At 32.5% G+C, this 17,430-nt stretch overlaps 1 protein-coding gene and 1 pseudogene across 1 annotated transcript; both read right to left on the reverse strand.

The window, feature by feature from the left end:
• Positions 1-2,190: 2,190 nt before the first annotated feature.
• Positions 2,191-2,784, reverse strand: LOC147075406 (uncharacterized; annotated as a pseudogene).
• A 586-nt stretch (positions 2,785-3,370) lies between these two features.
• On the reverse strand, positions 3,371-3,709 carry LOC147075407 (uncharacterized). Its single transcript, XM_085942479.1, has one exon. The coding sequence runs from the start codon at positions 3,707-3,709 to the stop codon at positions 3,371-3,373; it is 339 nt and encodes a 112-aa protein (XP_085798605.1).
• Positions 3,710-17,430: the final 13,721 nt, after the last annotated feature.

Genomic DNA, 17,430 nt, shown 5'->3' on the forward strand with positions numbered 1-17,430 from the left:
AAATTTTTTTTGTTATCAAAAGTGAGACTTGCTGATATTCCATCCGGATTAACTTTATTTATACATTCCTTATCTTTATAATCTAACTCTTCATCCATCCTGCCATCATTCTTAGTATCAATTCGGGATTCTTCATCAATAGATTCCACCTTATCATTTAACGAAACTTGACACTTGCTACTACCACCTACTAAATCATCGTTAACAGTAGACTTTGCATGGTTAGAATAATCAACGCTGATGTGTTTGTTATCCATCGGTTGTGTTACAGGATCAGTGGATAATGAGGTTGATGTGTATTGAGTATCAGGCATAGCACCTTTGGAATTAATACCAATTGATAGGCCTTCTAGTTTATTCAAAATTTCCAGTTTAACACTTTCTTCGCATTGAATTTGTCCCAATAAACAATTCCAAACCTCCCAGTGATTATGGCAGCTGTCAATCAAACTAAGGAGTTCTGTTTTTGAAAATTTAATGACAATCTGGCTGGGATTGTCCACAAAATCACTTTTCACTCTAGAATCGTGAATATTATGTTCTGATGTCAAACTGCCATCAAATTTGAGCCCAAAACTTCTTCCAAGAACATCTACTTGAGATTTGGGTTTGTCAGAGAGAGAAGAAATATCATTATTGTGAAAAGCTGAAGATTTTGTAGCACATGAAGCAGTGTTGTTTAGCTTCTGTTGAGAACTATTGCCGGAAGTTGCTTCTTCCATTACAATTTGTGGGTTGCCATCAAATGCACCTGAACATGAATATTTGTCCAATAAATTAGTATCAATATCAGATTTTGATTTTTCTTCGCACACTTTTTTGTTATCGGTAGAACTCGAAGATGTTTGGTTATTTTCAATAGAGCTAATAACTTCCTGATTTGCAATTGTTCTGTCTTCTTCAGATTCTCTATCAGAGTTAAAGATATCACTTGAATCATCATCAAACAAATGTGAGCTTTTTTGACCTTCATATGATATATGGGTTGTGAAGTATGAAGAGTCATTTGATTGAGGATCGTCACATTTATTAGTCTTAATACTTGGGTATATCAAAGTTCTATTCATATGGTCCGTGTTAAACATTTGTGGCACTACTTTTTCACCAGTAGTCTCTGAAGTATCATTTGAATCAGCCAAACTCGGACGAAATTCAAAACTATCTGCTTGTAACTCTTCCTGTTCCAATCCCGAATTAAAAGATTCAATTTCTTGACCTTTGGATTCTTCGGACAAACTGAAATTCCCTGATGGCTCAATCAATTCTTTCTCATTAATATGTGGTAAACATTCCTGATTATCTAAAAAGGTTTCCGTATAACGACCATCTGAAGATATAGTAGTACCAGTATGATCATATTTGATAGATTTATCAAAACTAACCTGCTCTGTGGGCATAGAAGCAACATCTTCAATTGCGTTCTTTGTATTCACTTTGTTTTCTATATTTCCTTCATCAGAATCATCTAAAAAATCTATTTTTGATTTTGAAATAATAAATTCTGAGTCTACATTATCCTCAGCCGGAGATCCCCATGGAAATTGATCGTCCGAGCCACTTAGCTCATCAACTATCGAATTATATTTCAAAGAATTGTTTTTTAAATCATTGCTATGATGTTTTTCCCTAGCCTTTGCAATTTCAACGGTGTTTGGACCTGTAACAGTGCTGAAATAATCGGTCTGTCTACTATCGTCTTCATTTGGCGACCATTCATTCTCCGAAGAATCGTTTGTATTGTTTGAAAGAATTGTTTTCATAAAAATAGGGAATACAAATTTCTAGTAATCAAAGCAATGCATAAAAATTCTTCATATAACTAATTTCTCCAATAAAAAAAGAAAACAATACAATAAAACAACTACAAAGGCATTTAAGATCCTAAATCTACCATATATACTGTGTAAGATCTAAATATATCACAATTTAACATATATTCAAATAACAATGGATTTATGGTATATCAAACTTCAATATCCATAACAACCAGTAAACTCAAATTCTAAAATTAAACAAAAACCACCAGCTTTATACCATATCTTATGAAGTTAGTTTTGTGAAAGTATTTTTTGTTTGGATAAAAATTACTTGATCCCTGAGCCACTTGAAATGTGAACATATTCTTCAAATAGTTGCTCTTATAAGACCATCTTATTAAAAATGCAAGAATGTCTTTATTTATTATTTTATCTAACAGCACATGCGACTCTTAACCTGAGCATTTAAAGCATTTTCCAACGGCTCACTATCATTTTCCAATTCTGGATTTGCTTCTAAATCCCTCAGTATGGTACCTTCAATGGATGCAGTCAATTCTTTAATATCCACCTCGTTTAAGGCAGAACTTGTGCAAAATTGAGCCCCTATGGTTTTAGCAAATTCTTCTCCCTCTGAATCTTGAATCACCCGTTGCGAATCGTTCAAATCCCTTTTGTTTGCAACAATTAGAATATTCACACCTTCTTTATGACTTTTGTTTCTAAATTCAGCTTCCCAAAACCTCAACTGTTCGAATGACTTCCTATCATCGATAGCATATACAATCACTGCCAAGAAGGAATCTCGAAGATATGGTGTGATGATGGACTTGTATCTTTCTTGTCCTGCAGTATCCCACACCTGCAGTCGTACTGGAGTGCCATTTATACTTTTCTTTGTAGAGAAGAAATCCAGTCCAATAGTGGGCTCTGTTTCCTGAAATCTATCGCAAATGTACCTATAGATCAACATCGTTTTCCCTACAGCCGTATCCCCGAGAAAAATTATTTTATAAGAGTTTTTCATTTGTTAGGGTTTGTAAGGATGAAATTATGTGTAAATCAAGGAAAACCTCTAAAAGTAGAGCCTTGGGTTGGGTATAGAACAAAACAGAATCTAAAAATAAGATAATGCTTGAAGACAGCTAATTATAGCTATTTTAATTCTGATACTTGTAAAAAATCCTACTCATTATTTCGAAAGCTTTCATAGGATCATTTCATCAAAATATTCTTTGCAGTCATCATCCTTTATTTTTATTGAATCATTTTCATCATCAAACAACATTTGATTGGTTTCATACTGAAAACATATTTAAATTAACTCCAAGTAAGCATTCCATGAGGTTCTTTGAGTCGATTGCAGAAACGTTTTCTAGGCTTTTAGAGTGGATGGGCAATTTAATATATCTGCTGATCTTGGTGATAGTAATCTTTATTATAGCAATAGTGTTTGTTTCAACCCAGAAACAAGATGGAGATAGAATAATTATTATGGAAAAAGAGAAAAAAGAAGAGGAAAGCGCTAAAAAGGAAGATGATGAAGCTGGTGAAAAAGTATAAATAAACTATTATCAAGATGACTTACAATTTGTAAACTATATTTATTTGCCTTATTTTAACTTGTATATTCTTCCGAAAGTATGTCCACTTTTGATTCCTGCCCTGTGTGCTTCGTCCGTGTCCATATAGGAAATGTCAAACAAAAACTTCTCGATATCCTCTTCCGACTTCCTGCCAGATGAATTCAATTTTTCAATCCGTTCACTTATTGGAATCTTCAATGTTGAAAAATCACTATTTACAGCATCCTGTTTAATCCCAAACAGTCCAGACTGGTCAAATACCTGGCACATGGATTCGAAAAGCTCCTTCACATCCGTACTAATAAAGATCTCACCATGGTCCGCCAAAATGTATTTGAACACTTGCATCTGTTGCTTGCAAACCATTCTTCCCTTTTGCTTTGAAGCTTTGAAATGTGGATCAGGAAATAAAATAAACATTTTTTCTATCGACTTTGGTTTGACGATATTCATCAGAAAAAGAAGTGCATTCGTATTTATAACACCCATGTTGGACCAATCACATTGTAAATTATCTACAATGGGCCCCATCTCTGCTTGCTGTTCTACATATTCTTCTTGTTTTTTTTCAATGTACAATTTCACATATCTGTATACTTTTTCTCGAACCTCAACTCCCAAAATATTTTTGTTTTTACATACCTGTCCCGCTTGAAATAGAAATCTGCCATATCCACACCCGACATCCAAATAGGAAGGTGGTTGGCCGTTTTTAAAATACTTGCCCCAATTAACATCGTTTGGATTGTTGGGGATATCTAAATTGGTTGTTTTGAAACTTCCAACGTGGGCTTTGCATCGAAAATCTTTTTTACGGAGGCTCTTGGACATTCAACGGCAAGATTTTATTGTAAAAACTTTACAAAAATAAAAATTGCTTTGCTGAAGTATCAAGACATCCTTTTAATTTCCAGAACAGAAAAATAATCCAATTAATTACATTAATCTCTTCACTGAAATTAAATCCCTTGATTAAATTAGCTGTAAAATGCTTTCGATGAAATTCAAAAAATTGTTTTATTTCATTTTTGGAAATCCATATTGACTAAAATTTATCATGCCACTTTTTCATGCTTGAATCCTTCTACTGTCTTTTTTCACGCAGCCTTTTCTTTTTCTTTGGTTCTCTAATAATAACTTCGTATAAACATAGCTCAACCATAATAAATAGTATTAGAAATCCAAATCGCTGCATAAAATTCATTTGGTCTAAAAAACCATAAACGAATGACTTGTGAACATAATTTAGTATTTCTAACAGTGAAGTATAAAAAATCCCAAACAATACCAAAAAAATTCTGTGTGATTGGTTTTTTTGCACAGGATTGTGGAGAATCTCTAGAAAGAGCACTATCATTGGGAATAAATGTACAAAAAATTCTGAGTATATTGCTTTGATATTCACCTCATTTACTCCTTTTTTAACTAATTTGGGATCGATTAAATATAGCCCCCAAAAGTTTAGTGTTACCATCGTACTCAAAACTATTGAGGTGCTTAGTGAAAAATTATGAATAGACTTCAGGGACGAAAAGTATCGGGACAAAACCCCACAGAAAATGCAAAATATCGTGTATATTAAACCTAAATTGGTAAAAAAACCAAGTTGGTATAATGATGGACCACTGAATAAAGGATATTTCACTATCATGTTTACTGCAGATCTTATACATGTAACAAACATCAAAAATTGAACTATTCTCAAAATCGGACAAAAATTGTTAATGTGTGACATCATTTATTTATCTTAAGGGGAAAAAATTAGGAAAATAAATAAAATAGTCGAGAAACATATTTGTTATAAACTTTATATGGCATATCTATCAATGCACATAATCAATAATAATGGCAAGCTATTACTATTCCCAATATTAAATTTTATAAAAATTTATCAACTGATATAATTTCGATTTCTTTACCTAAAAACAACCAATGTAATCTGTAACAAAAACTCCAATATACAGTAATTGTGGTACAACCTTTCTTTTCATTGCATGTTCATCACATATTTGGCATACAATACTCAAATCAAATGTTCATACGTATGAACAGGTACAGATTGTAAATCGTTATTTGGTGGAATAAATAAGGCAACTATGGTAAGATTAAATTGAGCAAGGAAAATGAGTAAATAGCTGTCGATTTTATCACAAAGAATATAGCATGTGAGTATATGAATTGCATATTCTTTGATGGATTATTATATGCTTTCAACACTACTAGAATACCACAAATTCCATTTTTGTTTTAGAATTATGTAAGAATGTTGTAACTGTAGATAAGCATCAATCCAGCACACTATCTTTACAAAGCAACTCCTAGATTCCATGTTCACTACTACCATCCCGTCTTGATATTGAAATTTGTTGGATGTTAAAATTATTTAAGAAAGCTCGAAAAACAAAATCTTAATTTGTTATTTTGAAAATCTGGGAACTTCCCTATCAATGCACATATTAACTTAAATTAATTTCGAAGCATAGTTAGCCGTTTTACTTGCCTATTGACTCCAATTATAACTCTATACTACTATTAACTAGTTTACAAACTACGAATGGGCCCAGGCAATAGATTCGTATCAAATGTAACTTTTACTTAAACCCCTGAATATTAATCAACTGTTTATTATTAATAAAGTTTTCAATACGTAATGTTATTAATATTCAAATAATTCTATTACCCCAATGATCTTAACAACCCACACTCAATTATCGAGCAGTTTAACTTATCGTTTAACCTACCTTTATCCGCATATGGTATTCTATTTATCAAAGTCTGGAATGCTGTTTCAAGCTATTTTGACCTCAATAAGGGAGTCCTCCGAACAGTCCGTTACATACTTTGATCTATATAACCTATTTCTGGCGGGAATACTTAATACACTAGTGTTCATATTATACATACAGTTTATAGTACAGCAAAAACCGTTTTCAGAATATTTAGGAAATGCCATGAGTTTACTGACTGCAATCTTTATTTTCTATATTGAGCATACCATAGCATCCTTGGGTGGAAAAATCTTTAGTACCTTGACCATTATCGTTATTTGCTTATGCATAATTGAGGTAGTATATAGTAGATGGACAATAGATTTAATTCGAAACAAAATTAATGCATACTTGTTGAAGAAACTGGGTGTAAGCATAGCTATAAATAGCAAGTGCGATACCATATTTAATTTAAGAGGCATTCTATATTAGATCTGCAATCCAGTCATTTTCAATATCGAGTGTAATTTTACCAATAGTTGCCATGATAATCTCCATTCACCATCAAGATAATCCTTGGTCTATTTATACATTTCTTACAATGGGTTTAACTATTGTGTCTTGTATAAATAACTTGGGCACATATACTCAAATGCATGATGAGAATGTTACACGAAGAAAATGTGTTTTAGTGTTACAGGCTATTAAAATATTTGCTGCAAACTACTCAATCATATTCTTTACTGGAAGAGATTTTGATGGTACACATATCAATGGTTGTATTCCAGTTCCCCCTAATGTCACTCTTTTATATGCTGTTAGAAGATTTCTAAATGTTATAATTTTAGTTGAGTCAGCGGCGTTTTTCATTTTTCTATTCCTCGATCTCTTTTACTTTGGCTCTGGAATGAAGGATTATTTTTCTCTTAAAAAGTTTAAAAATAGAATTGTTCTATAATAAATTCAATTTCCTTAGCTTTTATTATATTCTCTGATTGTATATCCAAGATTTATTTCCATGGTAACCATGGTTATTTATTCCTTAAGAGTTGATCTCATTATAAAATATGGCCTACAACAAAAGTATTAATAGCCAGTTCATTTAAAAGACATTTTATACCACCTTTCTATCATTATTTAATCAGGGATGGAATATCAAAATTAAAAATTTTACTAGAATCTCGAGTTTTAACAAACCCTTGGTTTAAGGTTAATAGAACATTTAAAATAGTGTGGTGTGTATATATTATGATATAAATCCTAGTGCTGAGTCTAATTTATTATTTGTATATTGGAATTATAAAATCGGTATCTATTTTGTACAAACAAACTTTCCAAACTTCAAAATTTAAATGCTATAAGAACTATTTTATGCATGTATGACTCAGTAACATATAAGCACATCAAATTGCAGACTTTCATCAATTATGAAGCACTATTATAAATAAATCAATAGCTGAAAGAGTAATTTTTAACTTACCAACAACCGCACAATTCTTCGGCCATCCCATTGTGTTTATTATGTGCGATTTCAATCTTTACCAACTAAAGTTGATTTATTCGAAAATAATTTTATTGCGTAATGTTAACAATTATATTTAATGGTATTAACCCTCTATCAAATGGTCCTAAAAACATATAATGATACTTCAAAGAATATAGTCTTTCTAATTCCACATACCATATTCTTTATGGTCAGAAGTGGATTGCTGTATATGGGAGTTGTAACCAGAACCAATGACAGCATCTTAATACCCACCCCATTCTTCGATTCCGTTGAATTATTTATGCTTGGAACTCTGAACTCAATCAATCTAATGCTATACCTGCAGCTAATTTTGCATCAACGAATTTTTTCAGAATATCTGGCAATTTTCTTAAATGTTGTTAATGCCATTTATGTTCTGTATATACAATATGTTCGATCAAATTTGGAAGAGTCGATATTTAATATGTACACAATTATGCTGCTTGTGGCATTTATTGGGGAAGGTATATATAGTATAATTGTGAAGAGTCTGATTAGAGCCGAAATAAACAATTATTTGTTTAAGAAGTTGGGAGTGAGCACTGTCATAAACGGTAAGTGATACAATATTTTAATTTAAGAAGCTTTTATTATCAGATCTGCAATCAATTCATTTTCAATATTAAACTTCCTATTGCCAATACTATTTCTAATTGTTGCTATCTACAATGAAGCCAATACAATATCTTTATATACTTTGTGGGGATTTGGAGTAACCATATTGTCATACATCATTAATCTGGGTGTGTATGTTCAGATGCATGATGAAAATGAATTAAGACGAAAGATTGTTTTAGTGCTCCTAGCAATTAAGATTGTGGCTACAGATTGGTCGATCATTTATTTCACAGGGAAGGATACTGACGGTAATCAAATAGACGGATGCCATCCTGCTTCCCACGATGTTCTTCTTCTTTATGTGATAAGAAGATACTTGAACGTTATAATTCTGGTTCAATCTGCAGCTTTTTTTCTTTACTTAGTTCTTGATTTCTTCTACTTTGGTTCTGGAATGAAGGAATATTTTACACTTAAAAAGCTTAAAAATAGAATTACTCTTTAATAAATAGGTTCTTTTAGTATTTCAAAAACAGTATAGTCTTGTTGCATATGGGGAATCCTATCATCATTGTTAATGAATTTACCAATTGTTCTTTTTAGCATCAGTTATGAGGGATTTTATTTGTAAACCTTTCATCATATTTTCACACATTATAGAATTTTAGTATTGATTGGAGATGCTTAGTGGAAAATTATCCAAAGAATACAGTATATTGAATTTAATACATTCTGTAAATTTCAAATTTATTTATTATTTCTTTCTTTCTCTAAATCATTCATAATTACATCGAATGCTTCCAAAGTTTCACTGAGATTCGATGAGGAATCGCCACTAATTCTCATTAGGCTTTCTGTCGAATCCAAATTGACTCCTTGTTTGGCATATGATTCGGCCAAACGGCTGGATGGACTTGTTGGGATGCCGAAAAAACCTCCCTCATCCATTTCAGAAATAAACTTATCTATTTGCCAGTAATTTTTTTGATCGGTTGCGAAGGCAAGATGATTTTTTGTCTTTACATGGGAAGAGTAGCTATCAAATTTCATCAAGCATATTTCGCAGTACCCTGGCTTTGATGATACCTTCTTTTTAACTGCCTTTTCCGATCTTCTTGCATTGGAAAATGGACAACAAAGTAAGGGGCTGTTGAAGTTAAGCTTAGGCAGCTCTTTCGTATATTCCTTAAATATAGGCTGGTACTTACCCTTGCAGTCCTCCACCAAGATGTAGGGATTCTTGAAAATTTGAAAGTTTTTCATCCACAAAGCGACATTTTGAATTTTGTTTTTTTCCAGAGTTTGGAGGGAAAATCGAATAACAATAATTTAAACCAAGAAAATAAAACAAGCAGGTATGTTTATTTTGTGAAGTGTTTAGTTTTCATTAATGGGGTGTTTTATTAATTTCATCAAAAAGGTCCTTTGTGGTTTTTGGCGAAAGCACTCTGGCTTTCTCAATCTGGTAGTGTAATATCTCCACTTTATCAACGATATCATCACTACACTCACGTGCTTTCCCCAAAATCCTTAGCATAAATTTTGTAGCATCTTCCAAACTGAGTGTTTCCTTAGGAATTTCATTCCTTAGTAAGGAATTGAGGCTTTCATCATCAGCACCAAAGGACCAGGCAGTCCATCTATTCACAGCTCCACTAGAGTCTGTAGAATACAAGCAATACTGGCCATCATCATACCCAGCATACAAGAAACTAACGCCAAATGGTCGAGATCCACTAAATTGAGTATATTGTTGCTTTCTTTCCCCAATAATTCCACAGAGCACCGAGGTTTTTACATTTGATCCAAGCGATTCCCACAGATTGGCACTGGTCTGTCTAGCGAATTTTATGATTCTATGAGCATCACCAAACAAGCCTGATACTGCACAGTACGTACAACCATCTAATTTATAAATTTTCTCCAAGGTGCCCAAGTTTAAATGGGAATTTAGTGCACTTCTTGGAGTTGTGTTAACTCCCAAAAGGACTACTCCGTCAGAACAAACCATCCCCATTATTGTTCCCGCCTTACTGACATTCTTTATTGCATACTCTGTTTGTAGCAATCGCCCCTTTTCCGTAAAAGTGTTTGAACGTACATCTGCATCGGTCATGGGGTAAAAACAAAGAGAAGTAGTTATTGAAAGTGAAACAACAGCAAGTACTAACCGATAGCAAGAACCTCCAATGAAAATGCTTGGTTTAGAAGGTTCGATAATGATGGCTTCTATCTACCACTACATAAACATTAAAAGAATGGTTGTATTCTTCGAAACTTATATAATAGTTGAACAGATTATTCTTGGTATGATTTTTGGAGTTTGAGGTTATTTTACCCATGAAAGGTCTATTTGACAAGTCCACAATCTCTAGCAGCCATTTACTTAGTAAATCTGATAAGAAGAAATACAACATCATCAGTGGTAATGCTTTGGATATTAAGCAGGAGTATACTATTATTAATATGAGCAATAAAATCAGAGTTATTCAGAATTCCGAGGGGGAATGTATCTTATTTTCCCACTATAACAAATTATATCCAACTATAAAACATTTTAATAGAAAAATTCATAGTGTGGTATTTTTGGACGAGGGTGCTAGAAAGCCAATCATAAATGGTGCAGATGTGATGATACCTGGAGTCTTGAAATATAAAGATGAAATCGATCACTTTGATGCCGATACTGTTGTGGGGATTGCCATAAAAACAGGGAATGAGTTTTATAGCAATGAAGGGTCTACATCTATCAATACAAAGTCACAAAAGGGTTTGGATTATGAAATTTTAGCTGTGGGTAAAACCCTTATGAGCTATAAGGAAATGCTCAATCATACCTCAGGACCAATAATAGATATTTTACATGTTTCTGGCGATATATTGGATCATGGAGAACTAATATAAATAAAATATAATCAAGCATTTCGGAAAGATGAAGCTATTTATGGTTTAATATTTGAATGCTGTAAGTAATACACCTTTCTTAATCCAACATAAAGTTGGAGAGTATAGTATTTTGTACAAAGACTGTGTAATTTTAATGTAGTAAGTAAATTATTATGTGAAAATGAATGTTTGCTTTATTTGAAAGTGGTTTACAATCTTTAACTGGAAATATAAATTTGTTCATGGAATTAAAAACTTAGAAGCTATTTAAAATATTTCCATTTTTTGCCCACATGTCGGATTGTATATTCTCAGAATTAGAAAAGCACGATTTCGTTATTGTTTTCGAGCATGATTCAGATGATGTTTCCAAACTGGAAGATTCGTGTATAAAGACACCGATATTACTCGACTTGAGTAAAGCAATGGAACTAAAAGCACCTATAGTTTCCCGTTTTAAAGTCAATCAATTCCCAGTTTTGCTGTACAAATCAGTGCCGATATATCTGAACGATAATTTTCAAGAAAAGTATGATGACATTAATATTAAAAATATTGGGAAATTTGTAGATGAGTTTGTACATAGAACTAAAGTAGCAATTTTTATGAAAGGGTCAGTAGAGAAACCATTCTGTAAATTTTCAAAACGTCTTCTTGCACTTTTAAATGAAATTAATGAGACAGATATTGGTGGATTTGATATTTTTTCCGATGAAGAAATGAGATATTATTTAAAGATCATTAATAACTGGAATACATATCCCATGATCTATTTGAACGGAGAGTTTATTGGAGGACTTGATTCGTTTACAAGATTGGTCGATACAGGTGAATATAAAAGACTGATGTCTTAGGGAATAAATCTAAATTCTTGGTTACGGTGATGTTATTTCTTGCTTCTAAATATGATTTAAATAATTCATTTTATACCCAATTTTTTGACATAAAAACAGTATATTATTAGGTAAGGTAGTCCTCGAGTATCGTTTTGTACAATTTTCTTTACTACTTCCTGCATACAATGGTATAGGGGCAATCGATTTTGAATAATAAGAGACTTGAATTTGAGAATCCAATGATTGAGCAGTAGCAAGTTGGAGTAGAATAAGTCTGACCAATTGATGCTATTCAGCCAGTAAATGAAGCCCGAATCAGATTTGATTTGTCATAGTTCTTGTATGTAGGTTTTATGGCATATACTAAAAGCCATTTGTTATCAGATAAAATGGTTAAAAAATATATTGGTCTCAGAGGTATGAATCAGATCTATATACGTTTCAAGTGTACCAACTATTTGAAACATGATGACTGATTGGATTGAAAACTTATAAAAAATAGCGTAAAAGGTCTTATGAAATCAATATTTAAGACAGCACTTCTTCTTACCGTTATAGTGACATTTTCTATAATTGTAACAGAATTATTCACAACAAACCAATTCAAAAAGAATGTAGAATCTGGAAAAACAGGTTTTCCAGAAGGAACTAATACCGACAAAATGTCAGCAGCAGACAAAAACTACCACGATTTGGCGGTGACAGCTTTGAAAAATAGACAGGACAGACTTAAGCTGGAGCTGGCTAGATGGTTCTGTCTTATTTGTATACCCATCACTTTTTTTATAAAAAAAATTAGAAATACCATTTTGGAATTAGTAGATGTAAGAATATCACTTTTTAAGAGAGATGCATACGATATAAAGACGGGTGAATTAAATTTCATTAGTATTTTTATTACGTTAATTCTTTACTGTACTTATGGTGACATATTTGTAACAATGGTACTTAATCAAGAAAATGGTAGCTTAATCTCTACTGCTTTATTGTATATTTTGATGTTATCTGTAATCCTGCCTCTTCTAATTGTTATTGTATATAACATGTTTAGGATTTATGAAAACAAATTCATCATAGCCTGCTATCTAGCCTTTTATGTAAAATCTGTCCTAGACTTTATGTCTCAAGACGAAGTTGATCCAAAAGTTTTTACCAAGGTGAACCCCTCAGAATTTCATCCAAAAGTTCAAGAGGTTCTTAAAGAGCAAAGCCTTCAGAATAAGGTATACAGAGAAATTATTCAGAAAGACTCGGTCAATGCAGCACTTGTTGGATGGGGTGAATATGAGCATATAGAAATATATGGGAACAGTGCCAAGTTTTCTGGTACTGAGTTTAATTCGGTTATCATGCATGAAATAGGCCATTCAAAAGATTTTTCGCTCTATAAAAAGATTGGAATGCTGTTTGTGCTCAAGGCTGTGGAGATGACCATTTTGCTTATAATTTTTTCAAGAATTGCAGATGGTTATTCAGATGATTCCATGTCCAAAATCGGATCTTTCATCGTGCTGTACTTTATTTATGAGACCTTTATGTCAAAATACTTGATGGCCTTTCACAAACTAACCAGTCAGGTGTCTGAAACAGCAGCTGATATTGTTGCAAAGGAACATGGATTTGGAAAAGAATTAGCCAACGTGCTTTATAGAATTACAGTCGATTCTAAAGAGTATCTCTACCCGACATTTCTATATAATGTCTTACAAAGCTATCATCCTGCAGTATATACTAGGGTTGAGTATCTAACTAGTGATTGAGAAGAATCACCTTTAATTCAATAAATTGAGTAGATTATTTTTGTATTTTCCTCACTGAATATAGGATCCTATTGGGTATAGCATATATTCAACTCAACTCATGGGAAATGATTTCCTTACTGTATGGTGGTTTATATGCCTAACCTGATAGTCAATATATTTGAGAGTATGCTCATGTGCTTTTAATACGTAAGTGTATAAATGTATGATAATGTATCGTACAAAATCCCACGATATATGATTAAAAACTAATTGTGCCATAAATCGATAGATTATACTAAATATAATTGCTATTGGCCACATTTTTTGAATTTTGTCCTAAATGATCTGTTCTATTCACCCTACACTATCTTAAACCCTGTATTATGCACAGGATGAAACTAAAAACACTCAATAACGAATTCCTAAGGAAACACCTTTCCATATTTTTCAAGGAAAACTTATTCTACTTTTAAAATTTGTTTCTTTTAAACAACAAATTTCCGAGCCCTAAAATGGGTTCAAGCACTATGGACGTAAATACATACAATAGTGATGGAAGGATTTATCAAGTTGAATATGCCATGAAGGCAATGAATCTAGGAACCACAACAATTGGAATTAAATTACACGATTGCGTAATTGTAATCTCCGAGAAGAAATTGGTCAACGAGCTGCAAAAGCCGAAGAGCCTAAAGAAGCACCACAAGATATATGACACTATTCTACTATCCTCTTCAGGAATAAGTGGTGATACTCCAACCATCGTCAACAAATGTAGAGATTTTTGCATCTCTCATCAATCTCTCTTTGACGAACAGATCAGTGGCGAAAAGCTTATGGAAGAAATATGTGCACTTGCTCTCAAGTTTGGTGAGGATGACTATCAAAAAATGATATTTAGCCGCCCATTTGGCGTCAGCTTCCTTGTGGCTATGTATGATAAAGATCCAAAGCTATATTGTGTTGACCCTAGCGGATCGTATCTAAAGTTTCAGGCCAAAGCAATCGGTTCAGCTCATGAAATAGTTGAATCTACATTGGAGAAAGAAATAAACTCACTCGTGAATAAAGAGGATACTATTCGGTCGGCATTAACGATGTTGAAAAATGTAATGAAAGATCCAATATCGCCTTTTAATATAGAGCTATCTGTTGTACATAAGGATGGAATTGATTCCTATACACCCGAGGAACTAGAGCTATTAATAAAATAAACAAATAATATTTTGTAAACATATCGTTTTTAGATTTGCAAACCTTCACCGACAATGTTGAAAATCGATATATTAGTTTGAAATTTTTTTAATTTGATCAAAATAAATTTATTAGACGGATTTTCATGGTAAGAATTTGGGCTATGGTGCTTTTCTGCATCTTTATTATCGTTCATTTATCATACCAAACCATAATTAAAATCAATTGGTTGGAATTACTTAATTTTACTTTTTCCATCATCAAAAATTAGTTCAGATTCACCTCCTAGTTCGATATATCTCTCACCCACAGAAAAATGTTTGTCAATAATCTTCTTCATGGAATCACTCATCCAATTGTTCTCCTGTGCGATCCTAAATGCCCACATTCTGAAACAGGAGGAAAGAACAGACTCCACAATCTCCTGCTCCAAACCCACAACGCTGAAATATTCAAAAAAGTATTTTTTCTTTATAAATGGATTGATTCTAACCATAATTTTTAAATATCTGAACTTATCAGGCATTGATTTATATAAAAATTTGATATCTGAAAATTTCAATTTTTTTATATATTCGTCTGTGAATACAGAGTCTTCGGTCTTTTTGAGAATATCTCTCAGAAGATCTATGAATTCCCATAGATGAGTTATTTGTAAAAAAACAATCAAAATATCAAAAAAACTTCTATCGAACTTACACTTCAGACCTTCTGTGAAGAATTCAACCATCTTGTCCAGTACTCCATCTTCCTGTTCATGGATGTCAGATTTATAATCAGCAGCCGTAGAGTTTGGCTGAGGAATATCAAACTTAATCTCCTCTTCAATCACCCTCTTCATCCTAACAACAAATTCCATGTATCTTATATGAACATTTCCAAGCTCACTCTGCTTCAGATAGTCCAAAGCACCTTGAAAATCCTTAAAATACAAATAAGTTTTGATGATTTCCTTAATTGCATCAATCTTCACGAATGTTGCTCTCTGGGATATTAGCAAATTTATTGCCTCCTCTTTTTTATTTTTTTCGCGATAATGCACCAGAAGAAACAATGGATTGTGTTTTTCAAGCTTCAATACGAGTGCTCTATCATCATAGTCTATCGGTACAGCTGGATTTAAATATGTGAATCCCTTTTTTGTTGTAAAAGTTTTATTAACCATTTTGGGTTAAGAGTTTAACTATTTAGAAAAGCAACTGCTGTTGTTTGGCTATGGAAGATAGCATTGAAACATAGATAACTTCCAAGTTCCTAAACTCTGTATTTTTGAAACATAAAAAACTATTGGTTTAGACTTTTGAAATTCTCGAAGTCAGGAAGACTTAATATGGATAGATTGCAAGGATTGTCAATTGTACTTGATAAAAAATTTTATAATCCTTTGGATATAGTTAGAGGCTCTATCATTCTAAAATCAAGACATCCGACTCATATTTCTAGTTTGACAGTATACTTTTCCAAAAGTAGGAAAATTCGTGTTTCTAAAACCTTTAGAACTGTGGTGAGAGAAAATGAACAGTATGGTTCATACAGCGTATTTCAAGGGTATGATGGTTCTGGAAATTCTAGTAAACTACAGAGAACAATTTCCGATGATATTTCTGTTAAAGAATTCGATGAAAAGGTTTTCCAGCCAAATGAATATATTTCTGATATCGAGCTGAGCTCTGGTAAGCATGAATTTAACTTCAAATTTATCCTAAATCCAATTTGTATGACCTCAACACAGTCAAAAGGTTGCTACAATGATGCAGTAATTGAAATAGAAAACACCTATACTCTATCGGCAGAATGTAGGCTAAATGATAGTTCCATGCTCGAATGCCAAGTACCTGTTAACATATGTGATTTTCCAGAGCAAAGCTGTATTGTAGAAGCCAACATTCGAATCAAATGCTTTTTAGGCATATTCTGTAAAAAGTATAGATTTTTACTTGAAGTTGATAGAAATACATATACGGTTGGAGATTTGATTAGGGCAAATCTTCGTCCCAAAATTCCTATGAAGTCAGAACTAATCAAAAGTGTGCAATTTAATCTATTTGAAATGTTTAAATATAAGGTTGGCTCGCAACAGTTTATCAGAACTCGGGTTTTAGAAAGAGGAAATGGAAACTATAGGGATAATAACTGTTTTGATGGGGAAATCCGAATACCGAGCGGGGCTAGTGGATCGTGTGATGAAAATACTTTTGCAATATCAATTGTTCTGGAATGCCAAATATCCCTCCATAAAGGGGAAGATATCAAAATTAAGAAGGTTTTGAGTATTAGAAAATTTTTACTCTTTATACCTCGTTTAGTTTCCTCGATTGGAGTTTTAGATGGTCGAACATTTGAGGAGCAACTTTTAACTTTTGAATAGTTGTATGAATTAAGCCGTACTATCATTCTTAGTGATATTATTGGTTGAAAATAAATTTGTTGCGGTAGCTGGACTGTATTGCAGTTTTTTGACAAAGTCGATTGTTTTTAGTTAATACTTTGATAAAAATGAATGAAACTATTCCAAGGTAATTCAACCGGTTATAAATATATTACCTTCGAATAATATTAAATCTATAGAATTTGTTGTATTTCAAATAAAAAAGTGATATTTATAACAGAAACCAATTTGATATCTTAACATTTA

Source organism: Rhyacophila brunnea, unplaced genomic scaffold (genome assembly GCF_057557595.1).
Source record: "Rhyacophila brunnea isolate RB1 unplaced genomic scaffold, BYU_Rbru_1.0 scaffold_145, whole genome shotgun sequence".
Classification (NCBI taxonomy): Eukaryota; Metazoa; Arthropoda; class Insecta; order Trichoptera; family Rhyacophilidae; genus Rhyacophila; species Rhyacophila brunnea.

Coding starts and splice junctions, on each gene's coding strand:
- LOC147075407 (XM_085942479.1), bottom strand. CDS start 3,709: ATGGTTTGCAAGCAACAGATGCAAGTGTTCAAATACATTTTGGCGGAC.